This window comes from Crocuta crocuta, unplaced genomic scaffold (genome assembly GCF_008692635.1).
Source record: "Crocuta crocuta isolate KB4526 unplaced genomic scaffold, BGI_CrCroc_1.0 scaffold396, whole genome shotgun sequence".
Taxonomy (NCBI): Eukaryota; Metazoa; Chordata; class Mammalia; order Carnivora; family Hyaenidae; genus Crocuta; species Crocuta crocuta.
Window position 1 is genome coordinate 2,834,117 of NW_027533259.1, and position 21,014 is coordinate 2,855,130.

Here is a 21,014-nt window from a genome sequence, read left to right on the forward strand (position 1 = left end):
GATCACCTGAATCTCCTGGGAAACTTTTAAAATACACATGTAATTGCTCTCCTTAATAAAGTAGAAGGAATGTTAAGATTCCAGGAGCAGGAGAAATGAGGCATTGACACATGGCCTTCAGCGTAATGGGTGGAAATGAGGAGTCCTGTCAGGGATAGCCAAAGGACTTGGGAGAATAAGGGTAAGAATATCTTATATTTTAGAAATACTTTATTTCCTCTTCTGCGTTTCCATGTAAACCTATTCTGTTTCTCTGAAATCTTCAGAGAAGGCCGTCACGCATGGGTACAGCAACACATAGTGAACCCACTATGCCCACACCCACACGTAGTGAACGTCCATTGTCCCGGCCCCACCCATGGAAATCCTAACTCAGCAGGTTCAGAGTGAGGCCCTGATAGCAGGACTTTCAGCCTTCCCCAGACCCTTGTGGTGAGTGGCTCCGTTTGGTCCCACTAACTGTACATGATGCAACAGCCTTAGACACGATCATCACAGTTCATCCCACTGACATCTGGGCAAATTGATTTGGGGGAAGAGTAAAATCAGTGGTAAAACTGGATTTTTGCAACAGGGGGGAAAAAGAGAGCCTGATTCTTGTGAAGACCTCCCTCAGATCTACCTGGTCTTTTGAATGGCTCTATGGAGGAAGGTATAACCTTTCTGAAAGAGGACAGAAGACCAAGGAAGAGGTGTACAGAAAATTAGTAATGATAATACATTTTAAAACAGGCTTAATCTTCTGTGATGTGAAATAACAAAGAGGAAGCATGACCTACATTATCAACAGTCATGAGTACCAATCCAAAGATCTTCATTCATTCATCACATACTGAGCGCCTGCGAAGACAGGGACCGAGCTAGACCCTTGACATTGAGGGTATGGTATGGCCTCGGGAATTACAATCTAGGAGAGAGCAATAATTATAATCAGTGGGAGAAAAGTAGTGAGTATTGACCCAGTCTGCGAGGCATCAACATGGGAAACTTCAGAGAAGCAGAGGACTAAACAAGGCTTTTGAAAGCTCCGATGATTAGGGCGGAGGGAAAATGGGAGGAGAGTGAGGGGGGAGAAAATGGCGTTTCTTACCAGAGTGAATGGAACCCTGTGCACAGGCACAAAGACTGAAAGCAGCGTGGTGCATTGTGTGAATTACAGATGGTTCTATAACACCGTCATGCCACGTTCTGGAGGAGCTGGGGCAGGTGGGAGGTGGAATGGTTGCACTGATCTAGGTCAGACGCCACTCACACACATCAGCCCAGTCGTTCTGGGATATTATGAGCTCCCAGAGTCGCCATCAAAAGTTAGATGAGAGGTGGCAAACCGGCCTTGCTAGCCTAAAGCAAAAGACATATGATCTTTAATTGTCAGATTCTGATGCAAAATCCCTTTTCACCAGATTAATCTGTTCATATCATCCTTACTGGTACTTGGTTATATTTGCCGTTAGGTTTCCTTTTGATTCTAGACTCTGGAATTTTTAACATCCTTGGACATAAGCATTTGTTTTTGCATGGTGTTTTGTGGGTGATCACATGAACCTGAGTTCAGTGTGAATTGTAATTTCAGCTTGATGAAAAACTTTTCGTCACACAGGAACTGTATTGACCAACCTTGATAACTCCCCCACTCGCCTGTTGTTACCTCATAGATACCTGACTGTTAACTCATGTTAACTCTCATCTCCTCTGCTGTTAACTTCCTTCAGTTGGGAACATTGGCTTTGGTTGTGGTGGAGGTGGTGCACTTAATTTTCCATTATAAGTTGTATAGTACAAATACAAAGAATCATGTAATAAATACCCATTTACTTATTGCAAGGCTTAACCAAATCTAAATGTTTTGCTCTATTTGTACCAATTCTTTTCACAAACTGAAACATTGTAGATATGGTCAGTTAAAGCTCTTTCTCTTCTGAGTCTGACTCGCCTTCTGACTCCCCTTCTCTCCGTAGTAAACACCATCCTGATCTTAGTGTTTATCATTGTCATTCATGGTTTTATACATTTACTACATATATGTGTCCATAAGCAACATATAGTATTGCTTTATACTTTTTAAAATTTTGTTTATATTACTGCACCCCTGGCATCTATCTGTGCCTTGAATTTTTATTGAAAATTAAGTTTTTGAGATGTGTTGATGACACAGATAGATTTAGTTCACTTTTTAAAACTACTTCATAGCATTCAATATATGACTGTATGAAAACTTATTTTTTATTGCATACTGGTAGACATTTGTATTTTTTCCAATTTTTCAGTATCATAAAACTGCAGCGAACGTCCTTGTACACATTTCCATGTGCACAGATATGTTGGGATATATATATATATATATGTATCTCAACCATCATAATGAAATGGGCTCATGTGCCTAAGACAACGCTAAGCCCTGACACACTGAAGTACTTCTCCTGGACCAGATACTATGAAGTACATGTGACAACATAATCACCTTTAAAACAGTATTATAGCGGGGCGCCTGGGTGGCTCAGTTGGTTGAGTGTCCGACTTTGGCTCAGGTCATGATCTCATGCCTTGTGAGTTCAAGCCCTGCCTGCGTTGGGCTCTGTGCTGACAACTTGAAGCCTGGAAACTGTTTCAGATTCTGTGTCTCCCTCTGTCTCTGCCCCTCACCTGCTTCCACTCTGTCTTTCTCTCTCTCTCTCAAAAATAAATTAAAAAAATAAAAAATTATTTAAAAGAGTATAATAATGTTACACTGATGTTTTCAACTTGTAAGTTTTCACAGAAATTTCCCTCATGGAGGTGTATAAGTCTCAGTTCTGAGCCATAGAATAATTTAAAGAGTGATCAAATGAGAGTACAGAAATGGAGAGGAGGATAATATACCTTTAAGAAACTTGGGTTCATTCAGTTTAAGCACTGATCTTGCCCCTTTCCCCCTCATACGGACTGAGAGCCAATTGCAGTATTTAGCCACTGAATTTAATGTGAGCTTTTGTTTGAAGTGTACACATTACCAGTTATTGCCGTGGGAGAAAAGAAGTCTCCTATGTTTTCGTGGTGATTTTAAATTCATTCATTTACTAGAGGTTGCTAGGTACTCAGCCCTGTGTTAGGGGCTCCGGGTTGTCAAAGATGAAGTCCTCAGAAGAACTTACGATCCCACAAGGAAGAGATGCTTAGAAACTGGCATTGGAAGGATTTTGGCATCTGAAATAGACTATTTTCTCCCTTAGTGACACTCAGGAAATGCTTGTCTTCTGCTGTTGATGAGTAATTTCGGAGTACTATGGATCATGCTGAAGAAAATGAAATCCTTGCAGCAAGCCAGAGGTACTGTGTGGAAAGGCCTATCTTCAGCCATCTGGTCCTCCAGGAAAGACTTCACAAGAAGGACAAGATTTCAGATTCCATCGGGGATAAGCTGAAACAGGCATTCACGTATGTTGTGCTTTAACTTACTTCCTTTATTCCGTCATTATGAGAGAAGGCAGGTCAAATGTGTAAAGGAAATCTGCAGTGGAGAAAAAACAAAAGGTGAGCACTCAGGATTTGCAGAACTGTCCACATGGTTCACTCAGGGATAGTATTTGATTGAACCCAGGCTTCCTTATTTATTTCACCCTATTTATCAAATTCTGATTTACTTGCATCTGTTTAATGGTTTATGTAAACACCCCGCTTTCCCATACTCCAGCACCTTCAACACATCCACCTCTTGCCTTCGAATCTCAGGAATGTCCAAACTCTTTTTCCACCCTTTTACTCCATCTGGCAACATCCTGAATCTAAGTCCCAATCTAGGCTGTCAAGGACACCGTCCTACGACTCTTCATTTTGGAGACACTGTCACAGCCACGTTGCAGGCCTGGGAATGGTAATACATGTGTACCTGACATGCGTGCCTCTCAATAGCTCCAAAGCTTCCAAATCAAACCATTCTGGACCCTTGGGACCACACCTCTATGCTCTGTGTTCATGTAAGCTTCACCCTCAGTTCTAGGAATGACTATCAGGAGAGTTTTAACATGTATACCCTAGAGTCAGAATGTCTGAGTTTTAATCCTTATCCCGACTACCTACCAGCCGTGTGCTTCAGTTCTCTACTCTGTAAAATGGGAATAATATAGGACTTACATCATAGAGTGACTGGGGGTTAAAATCTGTTGAGACGTGCGAAGTGTGAGGCATGTGGCAAGCACTACGTAAGTGTAGCTGTTATTCATGCCTCCGTGTTCTAAACAAGCAGCCTGGCATCTAATCTAGTTTGTTCCACTCAAACTCTGACTCTTGCCACACTTAACCCACATTTGCTTCCAATGTCTTCCTTCGCCTGATAATCAGATGCTTTGACCACTAAAGACATTATATAAAGTACCATGCATGCTGTAAGAGTGTAGTGTCCTTTGAATGGAATAAATTGATTCCTTGTCACCAGGACTTGGGGCTGCCAGAGTGATGGAACTCATCTGCCCATGTGATATCTTTGATTCAGTGATATCTTTGATGATTGGCCTAGAGTGGGAAGAGGACATCTGGACCATGGCCAGTCCTCTTCCCATGGCCCAGAATGTAGTCTATGTATCAAAATTAATTGAACCAGAAGGGGACTAAATGCAAACCCTTGGTTTTATCAATATGATGTTCTACCTAATCAAGACAACCAGATACAGAATCCACTACTACATCCCAGTGTAGTTTCAGATATGTTTTCATAAAGCTCATAACACTTATATAAATATGCTTCATTTTATAAGGAAGGGGGAAACTAACTGGGCCTACTGATCAGTAGCTCCACCTTCAAAAATTGACTCAAGCAGGGGCACCTGGGTGGCTTAGTCGGTTAAGTGTCTGACTTCAGCTCAGATCATGATCTCACAGTTTGTGAGTTCAAGCCCTGCATTGGACTCTGTTGACAGCTTGGAGCCTGGAGCCTGCTTTAGCTTCTCTCTCTCTCTCTCTCTCTCTCTCTCACTCTCTCTCTGCCCCCCACCCCCGCTCATGCTCTGTCTCTCAAAAATAAATAAATGTAAAAAAATATATACTAAAAAAAAAAATTGAAGCAGTAAATAATTTACCTGCTTTGCTTTTACACCAACACGGAAAGCACATTTAGGATGCCATCTATTAAAATAATAGCTTCCAGGGTATCCCCATTGTTTTAAAACTAAGTTTTTCTTATTTTTCATGGTACTTTGTTATAGAGCCAATTCAGATGTTTCCATTTAAAAAAAAAGAAAAGAAAAGAAAAGAAGATCTTGTTGTTTCTGATCTCTGTGGAGTGGCAAGGTCATTCTTAGCACCAAATGTGAATTTGTCTTTATTGCTCCAGGATATGAGGAAGGTAAAACTTTTCCTTGGTATGAATTAGATAGAAATGTCCCTCATTTTATTTTATTTTTTTGTCCTCCCAGGTGTACTCCTAAGAAGATACGAAATATCATTTATATGTTCCTGCCCATAACTAAGTGGTTGCCCGCGTACAAGTTCAAAGAATATGTGTTGGGTGACTTGGTCTCAGGCATAAGCACAGGGGTACTTCAGCTTCCTCAAGGTCCGTAGGTATATTCATTCTTTTTGTTGTTTCCCTTGCTGTAACCTCTTCAATTGACCTGTTTTCTGTTTAATTTCATCATGATTGCAAATTCATACTTTAATCGTATCATTCTAAAGGAATTTTTCAGGGGAGCCTGGGTGGTTCAGTCAGTTGAATGTCCAGCTTTACCTCTGGTCATGATCTCACAGTTTGTGAGTTTGAGCCCCGCATATCGGGCTTGCTGCTGTCAGCAGAGCCCACTTGGGATCCTCTGTCCCCCTTTCTTGCTACCCCTCCCCACCGCTCATGGTGTCTCTCTCAAAAATGCGTAAACATTAAAATAATAATAAAATAAAGGAATTTTTCAGGAATAATTACCCCTTAAAAAGCCCAGAGATAGTAGTTGTAGAATGTGGTGATACTGTTTTGCAAATCAGAACCTTTAGGAACTGGTTGGACATGACCTACTTCTTGCCTGGTTAATCAGTCATTCATTGAACACGTTCTTGGGGTTTTCTTTGTTAAGGTTCTTGACTTATAAATCCATATTCTAACTACAAGGGACCAGGATAGACTGAATTCCTCTACATTTGTGTGATTTTTATCTGTGATAGAACAATTTAAGAAAATGCTCATTAATTTATTCTGTTCACATGTTTATCAGTATCTGCCTAACCTTCCTTGTCCTTATGGAACTAACTATTCAGTCAGGCAGAAAGACATGGATCAAATGCACATACAAAATTTTGGGGAGCCTGAGTGGCTCAGTCAGTTGAGTGTCCAACTCTTGATTTCGGCCCAGGTCATGATCCCAGGGTCATGGGGCTGAGTCCTGCATCAGCCAGGAGCCTGCTTAGGCTCCTGCTTCTCTCTCTCCCTTTGCCCCTCTCCCTGCTCATGTTCTTTCTCTCTCCAAAATTAAAAAAAAAAAATTAAAAGACATATAACTTTTTAATTACAAATGATGTGAAGCACTCTGAAGGAAATTACAGGGTACCAGAAGATAATAACAGGGGAACCTAGCTTGAGTAGCTAAGTCACAAAAAGTTCTTTAAGAGAGAGGGTTGAGCTGGGCCCTGAAGGATGCGTGGGAGGCAGGTAAAAAATGAGAGGAAGTGCATTTGAGACAGAAAAAATAGCATGTGTGAAGACACTTAGGAAAAGAATTGAGGATTTGAAGACTTGATTTGAAGAATTAACAGAAAAGCAGCTAGCTAGGGGCGTGGGGGTCCAGAGGCCGGTGGCCAGCGAGGTGAGCAGTGTCAGATCTACACAGCCTTGTAGCCACGTTTTGGATGTCACTCTGAGTGCACTGAAAGGTATCACCATGCTTTACTTAGGGTTTCTTTCTTTCTAAGAGGTCACTGAGACTGCTTGGTGGAGGGGTAGATTTGGTTGGTGAGAGGGGCGTCAGAAGGAAAGTAGGGAGACCAAGTAGAGGTTATAGTGACTCATTGTAGCAAAAGGTGATAATGGTTTGAACAGCCTCTATGTCAGTTGCCAAGGATCTATTCCGTTCTTCAGTTTCACAAAAATTAATTAGCAAATGATCAGTTGGTCAAAAACATCACTTCCCATAATGATCACTCAGTGAATTTTTAATTTTACAAGTGACTGATTTGCCAAATCTTTTAAACAAAACCCTTAAGCCAGGTTTAGGACTGTTTTTCTCATCCATTTTGACACCAATAACCGAAGGACAGAGAAAGGAACAGGTTCAAAGGCAGAGGTGGGGGCAGGGAGGGGAGCATCCAGAGGCTCAGCTGAAACAGGAAACAAGTGAAACTGACCTCTGGTCAAGTTGGACAGATAAGGTCACAGGAAGTGATGCAGTGAACCCGTGTAAACTGACACTTTGGAGAAATCCTCACAATTGTGTCAGAAATTTATCTTTGGCTGCTTATCCTTCTTTCATCTTGATCTAGGGTGGTGGCTTTAAAAATGGAAATAATTAGGGGCACCTGGGTGGCTCAGTCGGTTGGGTGTCTGACTTCGGCTCAGGTCATGATCTCACAGTTCATGGATTCGAGTCCCGTGTCGGGCTCGGTGCTGACAGCCCAGAGCCTGGAGCCTGCTTCAGATTCTGTGTCTCCCTCTCTCTCTGACCTCCCCTGCTCACGCTGTCTCTCTCTCTCTCTCTCTCAGAAATAAATAAAACATTGTTAAAAAAAAAAAAGGAAGTAATTATAAAGGTATGTGCTATATTTTATGGAAAAATCAGCCAGATGGTCTGTTGGATTGATTTGGGGGAGAATGCGGAAAACAAGGCATGCCAAGAATTACTTCAAGGTTTCTGAGCTGAAGAGTTGGATGTGGGGACAGTGAGGAAGGACAGTCAAGAGTGTCTGAGATTTCTGGTTCCAGCTGCTGAAGGGTGGGGGTGCCAATTGTAGACATAATAAAGGCTGTGGGAGGAATGAATTTGAAGTGTAAGTTTGAAGATGTTAAATTTGAAATGTTTGTGAGAGAGAGACATGGACATTGCATTTTTTTTTATTTATTTATTTCTAGGAGAGAGAGAGAGACAGCGTGAGCAGGGGAGGGTCAGAGAGAGAGGGAGTCACAGACTGAAACAGGCTCCAGGCTCTGAGCTGGCAGTCAGCACAGATCACGACACGGGGCTTGAACCCACGAACCGCGAGATCATGACCTAAGCGAAAGTCGGACGCTTAACCGACTAAGCCACCCAGGCGTTCCGGACATTGCATGTTTATGTTTAAAATATGATGGGTTCAAAAGAGAGGTGTGAGCTAGAGATGTCAATCTGGAGATATTTGACATATGGGGGACATTTAAACCATGGCGGTAGACAAGGCCACCCAAAAGAATGTGTAATAAAAGAGAAGGGAGCCAAGATCAAGCCTTGTCCAACATTGAAAAACAAATAAAGAAGGAGGAACCGGCAAAAGAGACTGAAAAAGAAGCATCTGGAAAGGGGGAAGGAGAACCAGGAGTCTGTGGTATTACAGAAAGGACAAAATAATTTCAAAACAAGGAATGATACAGTAGATCAAACACTAAGAGGTATAAGTCATCCCACAAACAAATTTGTATGGAAAAGATATTTTTATGCCCATCACTAGTCAATGAGGATGGATAAATATGAAAAAAAATGTAGCACAGATAGAAATCCAAGTGATAGTAAGTTAATTTCTTGTGGTTGATATATTATTAGTAAAAAGACTTCATTAATTGAATTGAAGATCTGCTTCTCTAATTCATTTAAAGTCCTTTTGGGGGTACCTGGATGGCTCAGTCAGTTAATCATCCGACTCATGAGTTGAACTCAGGTCATGATTTCGCGGTTCCTGAGATCAAGCCCCATGATGGACTCTGCTGACAGATTGGGAGTTTGTCTCTCCCTCTCTCTATCAAAATAAATAAATAAACATTAAATAAATAAATAAATAAATAAAGTCCCCCTAAAATGATGGTAAAGGAGAGGGAAATGGTATAAACTAGCAAGAACAAAGAAAATGGGAGAGCAGACACTGGAGCAGGAAAGAGAAAAGATGGCTAGTGATGGACAATGGACAACTGAATTATCAGTGGAGGAAGCTGGTGTTTAGGTGTGTGCCTTGCAGAACATTGGGAAATTGGCGGCCCTGAGTATTGCCAAAGGTGAGAGGCAAATGGCTAGAAGCAAGAAAATGGGTTGAAAGTCTGTATAATAAGTAGCACACACATAGAGACCCCAGGTGCCCACACTGGTACCATGCTGTGGGTGAACACGATGAAAGATGGTCCTGGGGAATTAAGTCTGAACATTGAGCTGTGCACTAATGAAGTCTCTTCTACACTGTACATCTCGGAAGAGACTCCAAAAACTTGCAGCCCAAAGTAAACAATGAACTGCCCCCAGAGAAAAGAGCTATAGTGATAACTAGGGGGTTCCCCAACCAAGATGCTGGCTGTTCACCCAATGGCCGCACCGTAAAGCCCATCAATAAATAAAGGGGGCCTGTGCCCATGAGGCTTCAAGGAAGAAAACAAACCAAACAGAAAGAAGACCATTGGGTACATAAATAATGGAGAAGGCAAAATAAAACATATTTGTTCTGTAATATCCTTAGCAAGATGTAAAAGCATGTTGAATCCATGAGATAAGAATAGGATGTGATTTAAAAAAAATTTTTTTAATGTTTATTCATTTTTGAGAGACAGAGACAGAGTGTGAGTGGGAGAGGAGCAGAGCAAGAGGGAGACACAGAATCAGAAGCAGGCTCCAGGCTCTGAGCTATCAGCACAGGGCCTGATGTGGGGCTCAGACCCACAAACCACAAGATTATGACCTGAGCTGAAGTCGGATGCCCAACCGACTGAGCCACCCAGGCACCCCTAGGATGTGATTTTATAAAGGGTCTTCAGAGAACAACAAAGAGCTCAGAGAAATTAAAAATACAATGGCTAGGATAAAATATTCAGTCAAGAGCTGGAAGACAGAGGAAATCTCCTGGGAGTAGAGGAAAGTGATGAATGCGTGAACAGTAAGAAAGACCAGACCAGACCACAAGAGGATCAGTCCTGGTGTTCCATCATTGACTAGCAGTTCTAGAAAGAAGAGGTTAAACAGAAAAGAAGGGACTATCAAAGAGTATTTTCAGAATTGAAGTACATGAGTTTTCTGACTGAGAGAAACCACCAAGTACCCAGCAGAATAAATAAAAAATAAAATGAGGCACACCATAATAAAATATCAGAAGACTAGGATAATTAGATCTCAAAACTTTTTAGAAAGGAAGAAAAGTCACATAATAGTAATATAACTAAGAGGAGGCTAAAAAAAACAAAGTCTATACTTTACATCTAAAAATGATCAATTAAGAATAACATGGGACACCTGGGTGGCTCAGTCACTGGAGCCTCCGACTCTTGATTTCAGCTCAGGTCATGATCCCAGAGTTGTGAGATCAAGCCCCACATTGGGCTTCATGCTGAGCATGGAGCCTGCTTGGGACTCTCTTTCTCTCTTCCTCTGCCCCTTTCCCCCTCTTGCTCTCACTCTTCCTAAAATTAAAACAAACCATAACAATGCGAACACATGATTTAGAGTAAGGTTTCTCAACTCCCACACCATACTGGTAGCAGCCCCCACCCTCGGCCAGTCTTGATCATAGAAAATGTCTCCTGACATTGCCAGATGTCCCCTGGGGGGCAAAATCCTCTCAGTTGAGAACTGCTGGTTTAGAGAAATGAGATAAATGGTAGAAAAACAGCTTGTGGTGCCTGGGTGGCTCAGCCGGTTAAGTGTCCAACTTTGGCTCAGGTCATCATCCTCAAGTTCGTGAGTTTAAGCCCCATGTTGGGCTCTGTGCTGACAACTCAGAGCCTCAAATCTGCTTTGGTTTCTCTGTCTCTCCCTCTCTCTCTGCCCCTCCACCACTCACACTCTGTATCTTTCAAAAATAAACATTTTTTTTAAAAACAAGAAAGGAGAAAAGAAAAACAGAACAACTTGGAAGTCAGTGCCTCTGGGGGGCAGAACCTGGAGGTGAGGCAGAAGAGACCCGGCTTATCTCCGGAGCCATTCAGTACTGCTTGGGTCTTTAAACTATGGACATGCATTCCTTTGAAATAAAAATTTAAAAATAGAAATTTATTCTTTAAAAAAAGAGCATGTGGGGCGCCTGGGTGGCTTAGTCGGTTAAGCGTCCGACTTTCGCTTAGGTCATGATCTCGCGGTTCGTGGGTTCGAGCCCCGCGTCGGGCTCTGTGCTGACTGCCAGCTCAGAGCCTGGAGCCTGTTTCAGTCTGTGACTCCCTCTCTCTCTGACCCTCCCCTGCTCACGCTGTCTCTCTCTCTCTCCTAGAAATAAATAAAACATTAAAAAAAAAAATTTAAAAAAAGAGCATGAAAATGACCAGATTGTTACATGTGGAGGAAGGTTGCTTCCACAGCTCTTTTGCTAAATTTTTTTTCTCCACGACATGACAATGCACCAAGTGAATGTTGTCCAGGATATTTGTCTGAGGCCCCTGAGCTGAGAACAAAGGGTGTTGTCTCCACATTCTGAAGCTCAGACCATCTGTGCCAAACTGTGAGTGAATGACACCAAACCCTCTTTAGTGCATCACTTCACTAGGATATATGAGGGGCCAGGTATTATGATAATCGATTTGGAATGAGAATTTCTAGAGAGAGGTGAAAGCACTATTTCCCCTCCCCTGAAAGTCCAGGAAGGAGGGACTGCAAGAGGATCTCTCAGAGCCCAGGACACGTGTCCCCTGGAGTTTTGGGGGATTGTTGCTAATTATTGTAAGAAAAAAAAAACAGGTAAAAGGGTATAAAACACCCAGGTAGGCAGAATGGAGAGCCCTCAGTGGGCCCAGCCTGTACTTCCATAGTTTCTTGGGGTCAAGGTGCCAGGCTTTCCCATTGGATAAGTGGGTGCCCCGAAAGGTCCCCTGTCTTGCTTGGCTCATTTGAAAGGCACCTGCCCGAGAAGACTGCTACAGAGGGACATAAGGCAGCAGAGAGGACCTGAAAGAGGTGTAAGAACTGGAAGCTTGGAGTTTCGTATTGAAAAGACGTCCCCCCAAAAGACCACAAAAACATCCCATTAGAGAAGCAGCCAGCATTTGGCCATCAACATAGATTATAGCTACACCGGGCAAGTAAGACTTTCTGCCCTCATCTGGGTTGGGAAAGAATAAAATGGAAAAGATCAACCCCCTGCAAAGAGATGACAAGGAAAATGGTCTCAGCCTGTAAGGAGGGTGGGGATGGAAGGCAGGTGAAGATCCATCTGCTCAAGTTAACATGGCTTTCACCTCTTCATCCTACAGAACTGGGAGAGAAGTGCCACTAGCCCTCTGATTTGTAATGATCTCCCCATTTCTGTCTGGTTTCAATCCCGCAGGGTTGGCCTTTGCAATGCTGGCTGCTGTACCTCCGGTGTTTGGCCTGTACTCTTCATTTTATCCTGTTATCATGTATTGTTTTCTTGGAACCTCCAGACACATATCCATAGGTAAGAGCTTAGAGTTGCTATTTTAGTACCTTTCCATTTGGATCTCCAAGGTCTGCATTGTGCCAAAGAAACATTGTGTTTGTTACCAGAACCTCTGCTTAATAATAACTTTTGTTACTGATACTGCTTTAGAAGAATACACTCCCCCCAGATTTCTAGAACTAATAGCTTTCTTACAGTCTTGGCATAAGGAAAAATGGCAATTTTCTTGTGTAAAAAGAGCAAATTGTTGAAATCTGTGAAACAAGTACTTGAGCTCATAATACACTTTGCTTGTATCTAATTTTTCTTTTTGTTTTATTTTATTAGTGGCACTGTGTGTTCCTAATTACTGTGCACGTATTGCATTTTCATCCTGTTTTAGGCCCTGGATTGTACGTGGTTTTTCCCCCGTGTATTTAGGATAAGATTCATACAGATTTTGCGAGAGCGTTGATGCATCATAAGGCTGCCACCAGCAGACACACACACACACACACAATGTTTCCAGTGTCTGGTTCTGGGTAACAAACACCCCCCAAATGTAGCAACTTAAAATACTTGTTTTCCATTATGTTGCACAGTTCCCATAGGTCAAGATTTGGGAAGCGCTCATCTGGGCCATTCTGGCCCAGGGTGTGTGGTGCAGTTGAGAGTCCCAGGGGAAGCTTCTCTCCATGTGGTCCTAACTGAGCTCTCATGCTCAGCACCCCGGCATAAGCAGCTATCACAGCTGTCAGCTGGAAGCTGCATGACGTTTGTCCCCTAGCCTCAGTAGCCATGCAGTATCAGTTGGCTGCATTCTTTTGGCAGCTAGCTTGTCACAAGTCCATCCAGATGCAAGGAGAGGGGAATTATACTACCTCTTAATGGGCAAATAAATGTCCAGGTTCTAGAAGAGTACGTGGGGTGGAAGATACAATCATGGTCATGTGTAGAGAATACGACCTGTCCATACACAGCTTACACATAAACCAGGAGCCAAGGCTTAAGGAGGGCAGGGCAGTTTTATGTCAGTGATGAGTTAATGACCTCACCTGAGTCTCCTTGAGTACCAGCAACAGCCATGTGAGATACACTGAACAGGACTTCCCTAATGCTTCCTCATTTTCAGGTCCATTTGCTGTTATTAGCCTGATGATTGGTGGTGTGGCTGTTCGATTAGTACCAGATGATATAGTTATTCCAGGAGGAGTAAATGCAACCAACGGTACGGAAGCAAGAGATGCCTTGAGAGTGAAAGTCGCCATGTCCGTGACCTTACTTTCAGGAATTATCCAGGTAGTATTCACAGACAGAGAAATGGGCTGTCATTTGTTCAGTTAATAGATATCTTTTGAGCCCTCGTGGCTGGTCTACGTGGTGGGCAAGGTCAGCCAGCCAGGGTCCAGAGCTCAGAGTTCCAAGCGTTCAGGACACCAGTCCCCTGCATGCCTTCCTTAAAGTAGTGTTTATTAGGAACTAGCAAGCTTCAGTTGCATCCTTTAGAGATTCCAAAAAGCAAGAAAAGTTTAAAGCAGTACTGATTAGTAATTAGTAATCTCTTATCTGCTTGGAAGAAACAGGAGGTGACCTTGACTAAACATGTCCCCAGTTCCAAGGAACAGGGAAAATACAAGTGTGTCCTCTGCTCCATGGAGCTCCAAGCCACTGCAAACCTTCCCTTGTTTTCTGCATAACCACTGATGTGCAAACTACTTAACTGCTGCAGATGCAAGGTTGTCCTGTTAGAAAGTGGTCCAGAAAGAACTTGTGTATGTGTTCTGTTGGTTTTAGCTTCCTGATCCATCATGTGATTTATTTGTTTCTTTGTCATTAAAAAAAAAAAAAAAAANATCTCACGGAGCCCCTGGTCCGTGGGTTTACCACTGCGGCTGCTGTGCACGTCTTCACCTCCATGTTAAAATACCTGTTTGGAGTTAAAACAAAGCGGTACAGTGGGATCTTTTCAGTGGTGTATGTAAGTAAGCTACTTCCTGACTTACTGCCGCTGCTTTTTCCTTCTGTATTTTCCCCTTCTCTTTTGTATCTCTTTTCCTTTCAAGGCTCACTTTTCTTTTTTCCAAGAATTAAAATAAAATGGAAAAGATTTCATTTTTCTAAGACTTTTCTGAGAACCCTACAAGGGGAATTAAACCTTAAAGTCCCATTTTATTAATATGTGATACCTCAGAAGGAATTTTTTATTAGATCTTTACTTGGTGCCTGCCCTCACCCTAATTAGCTGAAGAGACTGCTTTTTCTTAGAACCAAATTGTGTTTCTCTTTGGGAACTAACATGATTTAAAGGTATTAAGCGAGAACACATCTCTCTGAAACTGCTTACTCAAGCAGGCAACAAAAGTATGTTAAATCTATAAAAGATTTAACTAACACGATTACCCATTTAATCTAATAAAATATATGTAGACCCTTACACCCAACTCTGAAAAAATATAAATTATTTGCAGGCGTATAGGGAACAATGGTGAGAACTCATTGCGTTGAAACTGATCAGAAACTCTTAAAAATTCAATTATTTTTTCACATAGTGCAACATAATTAGCAATCAATAACTAAATATAGCTTTAAAACCCCCATACATCCTGCTTCTAAAAATCCTGCTTCTAAATATCCCCTGAATAAGGAAGAAATTGTCAAATAATTAAAAGCAAATAACAATTAAGATACTACATATCACAAGTTCTGAGCTGCTGCTAAAGCTAACCTTGCCCAGAAGGACCAGTAGCCTCTGTAGGTATTTCTGTGCCCGTCACCATGCTGGGCAGAGCAGTGGGTGAGCAGAGACGGCCCTTGCACTCTTAGAGCCCACAGTCCAAAGAGAAGACAGATAGTAAACCATTAATTGCATCAATATGTAATTAATTACAGATTGTCTTAAGTGCTATGAAAGTTGAATAGGGAGACATTTAGATTAGGAGTCTAAGAAAGTCACTGTGAGAAAGTGACGTTTAAATTGGGTCCTTGATTGATTAGGAATGGAATCAAGCTGTAGGAACATTCCCTAAATTAACAATTCTTCGTTTCCCATTGTAGTTGATAACATGCTTCCTACTCTGAGATTTCTCTCAATGCCTTGTCAAAAAAGAAATAGAGCAGATAAGCACTGAGTGTGCTCTAGACATTGACAGGCAAAGTGTGGAGCCTGGGCTCGGTGTAACCTACTCTCCCAGAGTCCAGTGAGTACTGAACATATATTGGGTGCTGAGGCTGCAACCCTGGAATAAAATTAAGTGGCTTTCTTTTCTGAGTCTCTGGGCTTCTTCCAAACTTCAGCACTCTCTTGTCTTAGAAGTGTTCCTGATCCCTCTTTGATCTGCTAACCATGATTTCCTTCTCCCTCTTTCACCTCCAAAAAATCTTTTCTGTGTATTTACCTTTGCATTATTTTGCTGATATCATCCCCTAATCCTTCCCCAATGCTCAGGACTCAGCATAAGGGATACTTTACTAAATATGATAATAATACATTGAGCCAGAACCAAATAAAGAAAACACTATACTAAAGATTGTTGGAAGGGCACCTGGATGGCTCAGGCATTTGAGGTGTCTGACTCTTGATTTCAGCCTGGGTTGTGATCCCAAGGTCATGGGATCAAGCCTGGTGTCAGGCTCTGCACTGAGCATGGAGCCTACTTAAGATTTTCTCTCTCTACCTCTGCCCCTCTTCTCTACTCGTGCTCTCTCTCTCTCTCAAAAATAAAAACTAAACAAAAGTGTTGGATAAGAATTATAACCATAAATCTGTATGACTGAGTAAAAATGCCTCCTAATTGTTGAGAGAGAGAGATTTTAGTCTGAGAAGTTTAACTAGAAAGGTGCAGTGAGGGGATGGCTGGTGTGAATTCATGCACTAGTGTCTGTCTATTCAGGGGCCATTGCCTGATGTAAACATCCAGTGTTTGCTGTGTTACAGAGTACAGTTGCTGTGTTGCAGAATGTTAAAAACCTCAACGTGTGTTCCCTAGGCGTCGGGCTGATGGTTTTTGGTTTGCTGTTGGGTGGCAAGGAGTTTAATGAGAGATTTAAGGAGAAATTACCAGCTCCCATTCCTTTAGAGTTCTTTGCGGTAAGTGAACTTGGGTCACAGATGCCTAGCCATTTGGGTGAGGGATTTGGACAGGGGAGGAGCAAGGAAGTTCTACCTTTTTTTTCTCCCAGTTCTGCCAAGAGAAAGTTAGAATTTGTCAAGAAGAACTTTCACAAATACACGGACAACGAAGAAAATCTGTTAGGGTGGAGGCAGGGATGATTTTGAAAATCTAGATGAAGGCCATCCGTAAAAATTTTAATATGACTTACCTCTGAGTGATGAGTTGATGGAAGATTTTGCTTCCTCAAAATTTTTATTGTCTGATTATTTTATAAATGAACACCTATAACTTTAATCACTTGAAAAAATTAAGCTGTCTCCATTTTGAAAGGAGCAAGAGACAAAGGTTCCCAGACTTTCTTGCTTCCTGGCACTCCTGTGCCAAAAGAAATACCTAACAGTTCCATTTATTAAGTAGTTAGGTCCAAACAGTTTAATACATATTTACATCTAACAACTTGGGAACTATTATAAAAATAATGCACATGCATTGAAATACTAAATATTTATTACATTCTTAAAAGACCACAATTGCTTATTAACAATGTTACCTTATTATTGGTTCCCTGAAGCAGTCACCACTGCGAGGGCCTGGCTGCCTGCCCTGGCCAGCCCTAATTCTCAACTGAGTGATCCACCCAGAAGGTTTTATAGCAACAGTTCTTCAAGATGAAGAAAATTGCTTTCTCTCCTTGCTATTTTTTCCTTGCACTTCAGTAGGGGTTGTATTTTACACACCAACTAAATCTATGCCCTGACCATCCAGGAGGGCTCACACACAGGAGCACTGTGACCCTGGCTGTAACTGAGAAGGGAGAAGGCCACTGCGGGGTGCTGGTGGAGGCCTCTCACCACAGTCGGCGCTGCCAGCAGGGTTGTGGATCCAAACATCCATTTTATAATGACACCCTGTCAGTAAACTACCTTCACAATACACTTTTCAGCATCCCTCGTTCATGCCACGTTAGCCAGAAACTCAACTACACAAGGCAAAGCCAGCTCCTGAAAGGTTTTATGGCTCTTTCTGTTCACAGTCAGCTAGCCAAACACCTCAGCACTGATCAGAGCAAAATAAAGAGAAAAGAATTCCAGACCACAAGGAAACTGTAGGGTCCATTTTACTTTGGTGGGGAAGAGCCATTAGAAGTTAGAAATGCCAGAAGTTAACTATAATTCTTTTCAAACCGCAAGTTGAAAGGGAGAGTAGATTTTGGCTTGGCTAACAAATGATTTGAAACTCACTTTTGTGGCGGTTGAATTTTCATCGATAAAGGCACCTATGGATTTGTGTCTGTTTTAGGTGGTGATGGGAACTGGCATTTCAGCTGGGTTTAACTTGCAAGAGTCGTACAATGTGGATGTCGTCGGAAAGCTTCCTCTGGGGTAGGAGAACAGTTTTAAGTGACGGTGTGACTTGAGTAACCAGATAGATCTATTATCGTTTTTAACTCCTGCTTACAATAAAAAAATCTCTTTTTCTACATACCAAAAAGTTGAAGCTTTGGAATTTTTTGCTTTTTAGCATGTATGTGGCTTTGTGTGTGTGTGTGTGTGTGTGTGTGTGTGTGTTAAAAAACACATAAAATGTATCATTTTCATCATTTTGAAGTATATAGTTCAGTATGTTAAGTATATCCACATTGTTGTGAAATAGATTATCTGTATCACATTTTGTTTATTCATTCATCCAACAATGGACATGGCTGTGCAAATATGTCTTCAAGACCCTAATTGTTCTTTTGTATAAATACTCAGAGATGGGATTGCTGGCTCATCTGCTAGTTCTGTTTTTAACTTTCTAAGGAACTTCCATTCTATTTTCCATAGTGGTTACACCATTTTACATTCCCACAACAGTGGGATGCAGTGTTTTCTTTTGTTTAGCACTTCTTGGTTTTTAAAATCTCTCCTTAGGCAGCATAGGAACTAAGAGCAAAAAGACCTAAATCTAGCCAGACAGTTACTAGCTGTGTGACCTTGGGCAAGTCACGTCTCCTCTCAGAGCCCCAGTCTCTTCCCCTCCAGTTAGCACGGCAGTCAATGCCTGTCTTGAGGGTAACTGTGAAGCTCCTGGAGCTAGTGTGCATAAAACACCTGGCACGCACCTGGGAGCATTTAAAACATAACTAGAAGTTCTGTGGCTCACTATTTCAACAGAGTTCCTAGTTTCTAGTTTCTTTTTCAAATTTTTTCAGACTTTCTATTTCAAATGATACGTTCTTCATTACTATTCTTTTACCGAATTCCACATATACAAACTTTTACTGTTCTCAGGGTGCCTGGGTGGCTCAGTAGGTTGAGTGTCCTATCTTGGTTTTGGCTCAGATCATGGCCTCGTGGTTCGTGAGATCAAGCCACATTTTGGGCTCTGTGCTGACAGTGCAGAGCCTGCTTGTGATTCTCTCTGTCTCCCTCTCTCTCCTTCTCCCCTGCTCACAAGCTCTTTCTCTCTCCCTCTAAATAAATAAACGCTTTTTAAAATTTTACTATTCTCTCTATATTTGAAGGAGCTAGAGTAACTATGAGCTTCTCCTCACCTCACTCTGCTCCTCTCTTACATGCTCTGGCTGTCTCTGCATCTCTCTGTGTGTCTCTGTCTTTCTCTCTTTTGTACTGTCTCTTTTCCTTGCCACCTCTCTTTCCAGATGAGCAGAATCAGATGTTTCCCCAGGTGCTGGGCATTTATGAACCTGGCCTTGCCTCTGGTCCCATCTAAGACTCTCCTGGGAGGCACAGGGGCAGAAACTGCTCTTGAAGCCAGAGTTCACCCCCAACACCCAGAGCAAATGTCGAAGATGGAAGAATGCAGTCCACTTCAGAACAATGGATTATGGTTATGAACATACCACTTAAGATTCCTTATAAAGGTATAGCCCAGCAATAACACTTGCTTTTCTATTTGGACTTACAACTCATAAAATTCTTTTATACCCAGCACCTCAGCTGGTGCCCACAATAACACTATTGACGTATATGCCATCCCCACTTTACAAGATAAAAAAGTTCATCGATTTAGCATATGTTTATTGGGTGCCTGGTGTGTGCCAGGGACATGGCCGTTAAAAACAAACGTAGCCATGCAAGCAAAATGTGTCTGCCTTCATGGAGCCTCCAGGAGAACGGGGGAAGGAGAGAGTGCTGTGAAGACGAGGGAGGCCAGTAAGTGATGGGAGGGGCTCAGGTGACTGTGTAAGGTAGGCTATCAGAGAAGGTGACATTTGAGAGACACAGATGAGATTCAGTGACTCACTGGTGAGCCCCAGCCTGGACCCAGAATGCAGTCATCCCATACTCAGTGCTTGGCTGTTTCCATTACCTCACATCTGGGTCTCTAACGTAAGTAGTCATGTGATAAACATTAGTCTTTGACTAGATCCAATAGATAATTCTATTCAGTTACCAGTCACAGATAATTTGATTACTTGTGAACTCTTACATTTAGATTGCTCCTTTTAAAAATCCACCAACCACCACAATTTCTACCCAGATCTTCCTTTCCCTGTTGCACTGCACCCAAATACGTTGCTTTTCCTCCATGTGTGAGAACCATACTATAAAGGAAAAACAGATTTTACCTTTTCTAAAACTTGACTACCCTTTCTGGAACTTTGCCCAAAACAGAGCAGGAAACAAAGAATGCTTCCCTAACTACAGATCTACATAAAATCATACTCTTTCAGTTATCTGTGAGTCTTACTGCTGGATAACAAATAGCTCCAAAACAAAGTCTTAAAACAACATCCGGTTATTTGCTCACAATTCACAATCTAGGTAGGGCAGCTGATGCCCCTCGGGGCCTGTCACACAGCTGCAGATGTCTGAAGGTGTGTCTGGTGCCAGAGACTATACGAGGGCTTCACTCACGTGTCTGTTACCTCAGGTGGAGAGCTGTGGCGGTGGATGGTTGGCTGCCAGCTTCTCCCCACGTGGTGACTCCAGCAGGGTAGCCAGACTCTTTCGTGTGGTGGCTCAGAGAAAAGAGACAGAAAGGCAGGAGGTGCCAGGCTGCTAAAGGTGCTCATATACCTTCACTTGTACCACATCCAATTGGTCGAAGCCAATCACAAACCAGCCCAGTTTCACTAGAGGAAAAACAGATTCCTCCTCTACATGGGGGAAGCAGCACCCACAAGTATGGGAGGAATGGTTGCCATATTTGAAAGCAAATTACTACATTTATCTATACACACATAGTACAGTGTCCAGAAAGTGACCATTGACTTTTTGTTTTATGTTTATTTTTGAGAGAGAGTGTGCGCGGGGGAGGGGAAGAAAGAGAAGGGGACAAAGGGTCCAAAACAGGCTCATGCTGACAGCAGAGAGCCCGACTCAGGGCTCATGAACCATGATATCATGACCTGAGCCGAAGTTGGACGCTTAACCCACTGAGCCACCCAGCTGTCCCGACAGTTAACTCTTAAAGATCCCAGCCATGGCAATATACCCTGTTTCTTGGTTTACT

The 21,014-nt window shown here is 42.3% G+C and overlaps 1 protein-coding gene across 1 annotated transcript in view; it reads left to right on the forward strand.

Moving 5' to 3' along the window:
* The first annotated feature begins 3,262 nt into the window (after window positions 1-3,262).
* The window catches only part of SLC26A5 (solute carrier family 26 member 5), a 28,427-nt gene continuing 10,675 nt past the window's right edge, over window positions 3,263-21,014 (forward strand). The window contains 7 exon segments of the mRNA XM_077746952.1: window positions 3,263-3,414; window positions 5,388-5,527; window positions 12,370-12,480; window positions 13,574-13,743; window positions 14,207-14,419; window positions 16,376-16,528; window positions 17,853-17,935. Coding sequence (XP_077603078.1) covers window positions 3,263-3,414; window positions 5,388-5,527; window positions 12,370-12,480; window positions 13,574-13,743; window positions 14,207-14,419; window positions 16,376-16,528; window positions 17,853-17,935 — 1,022 coding nt within the window.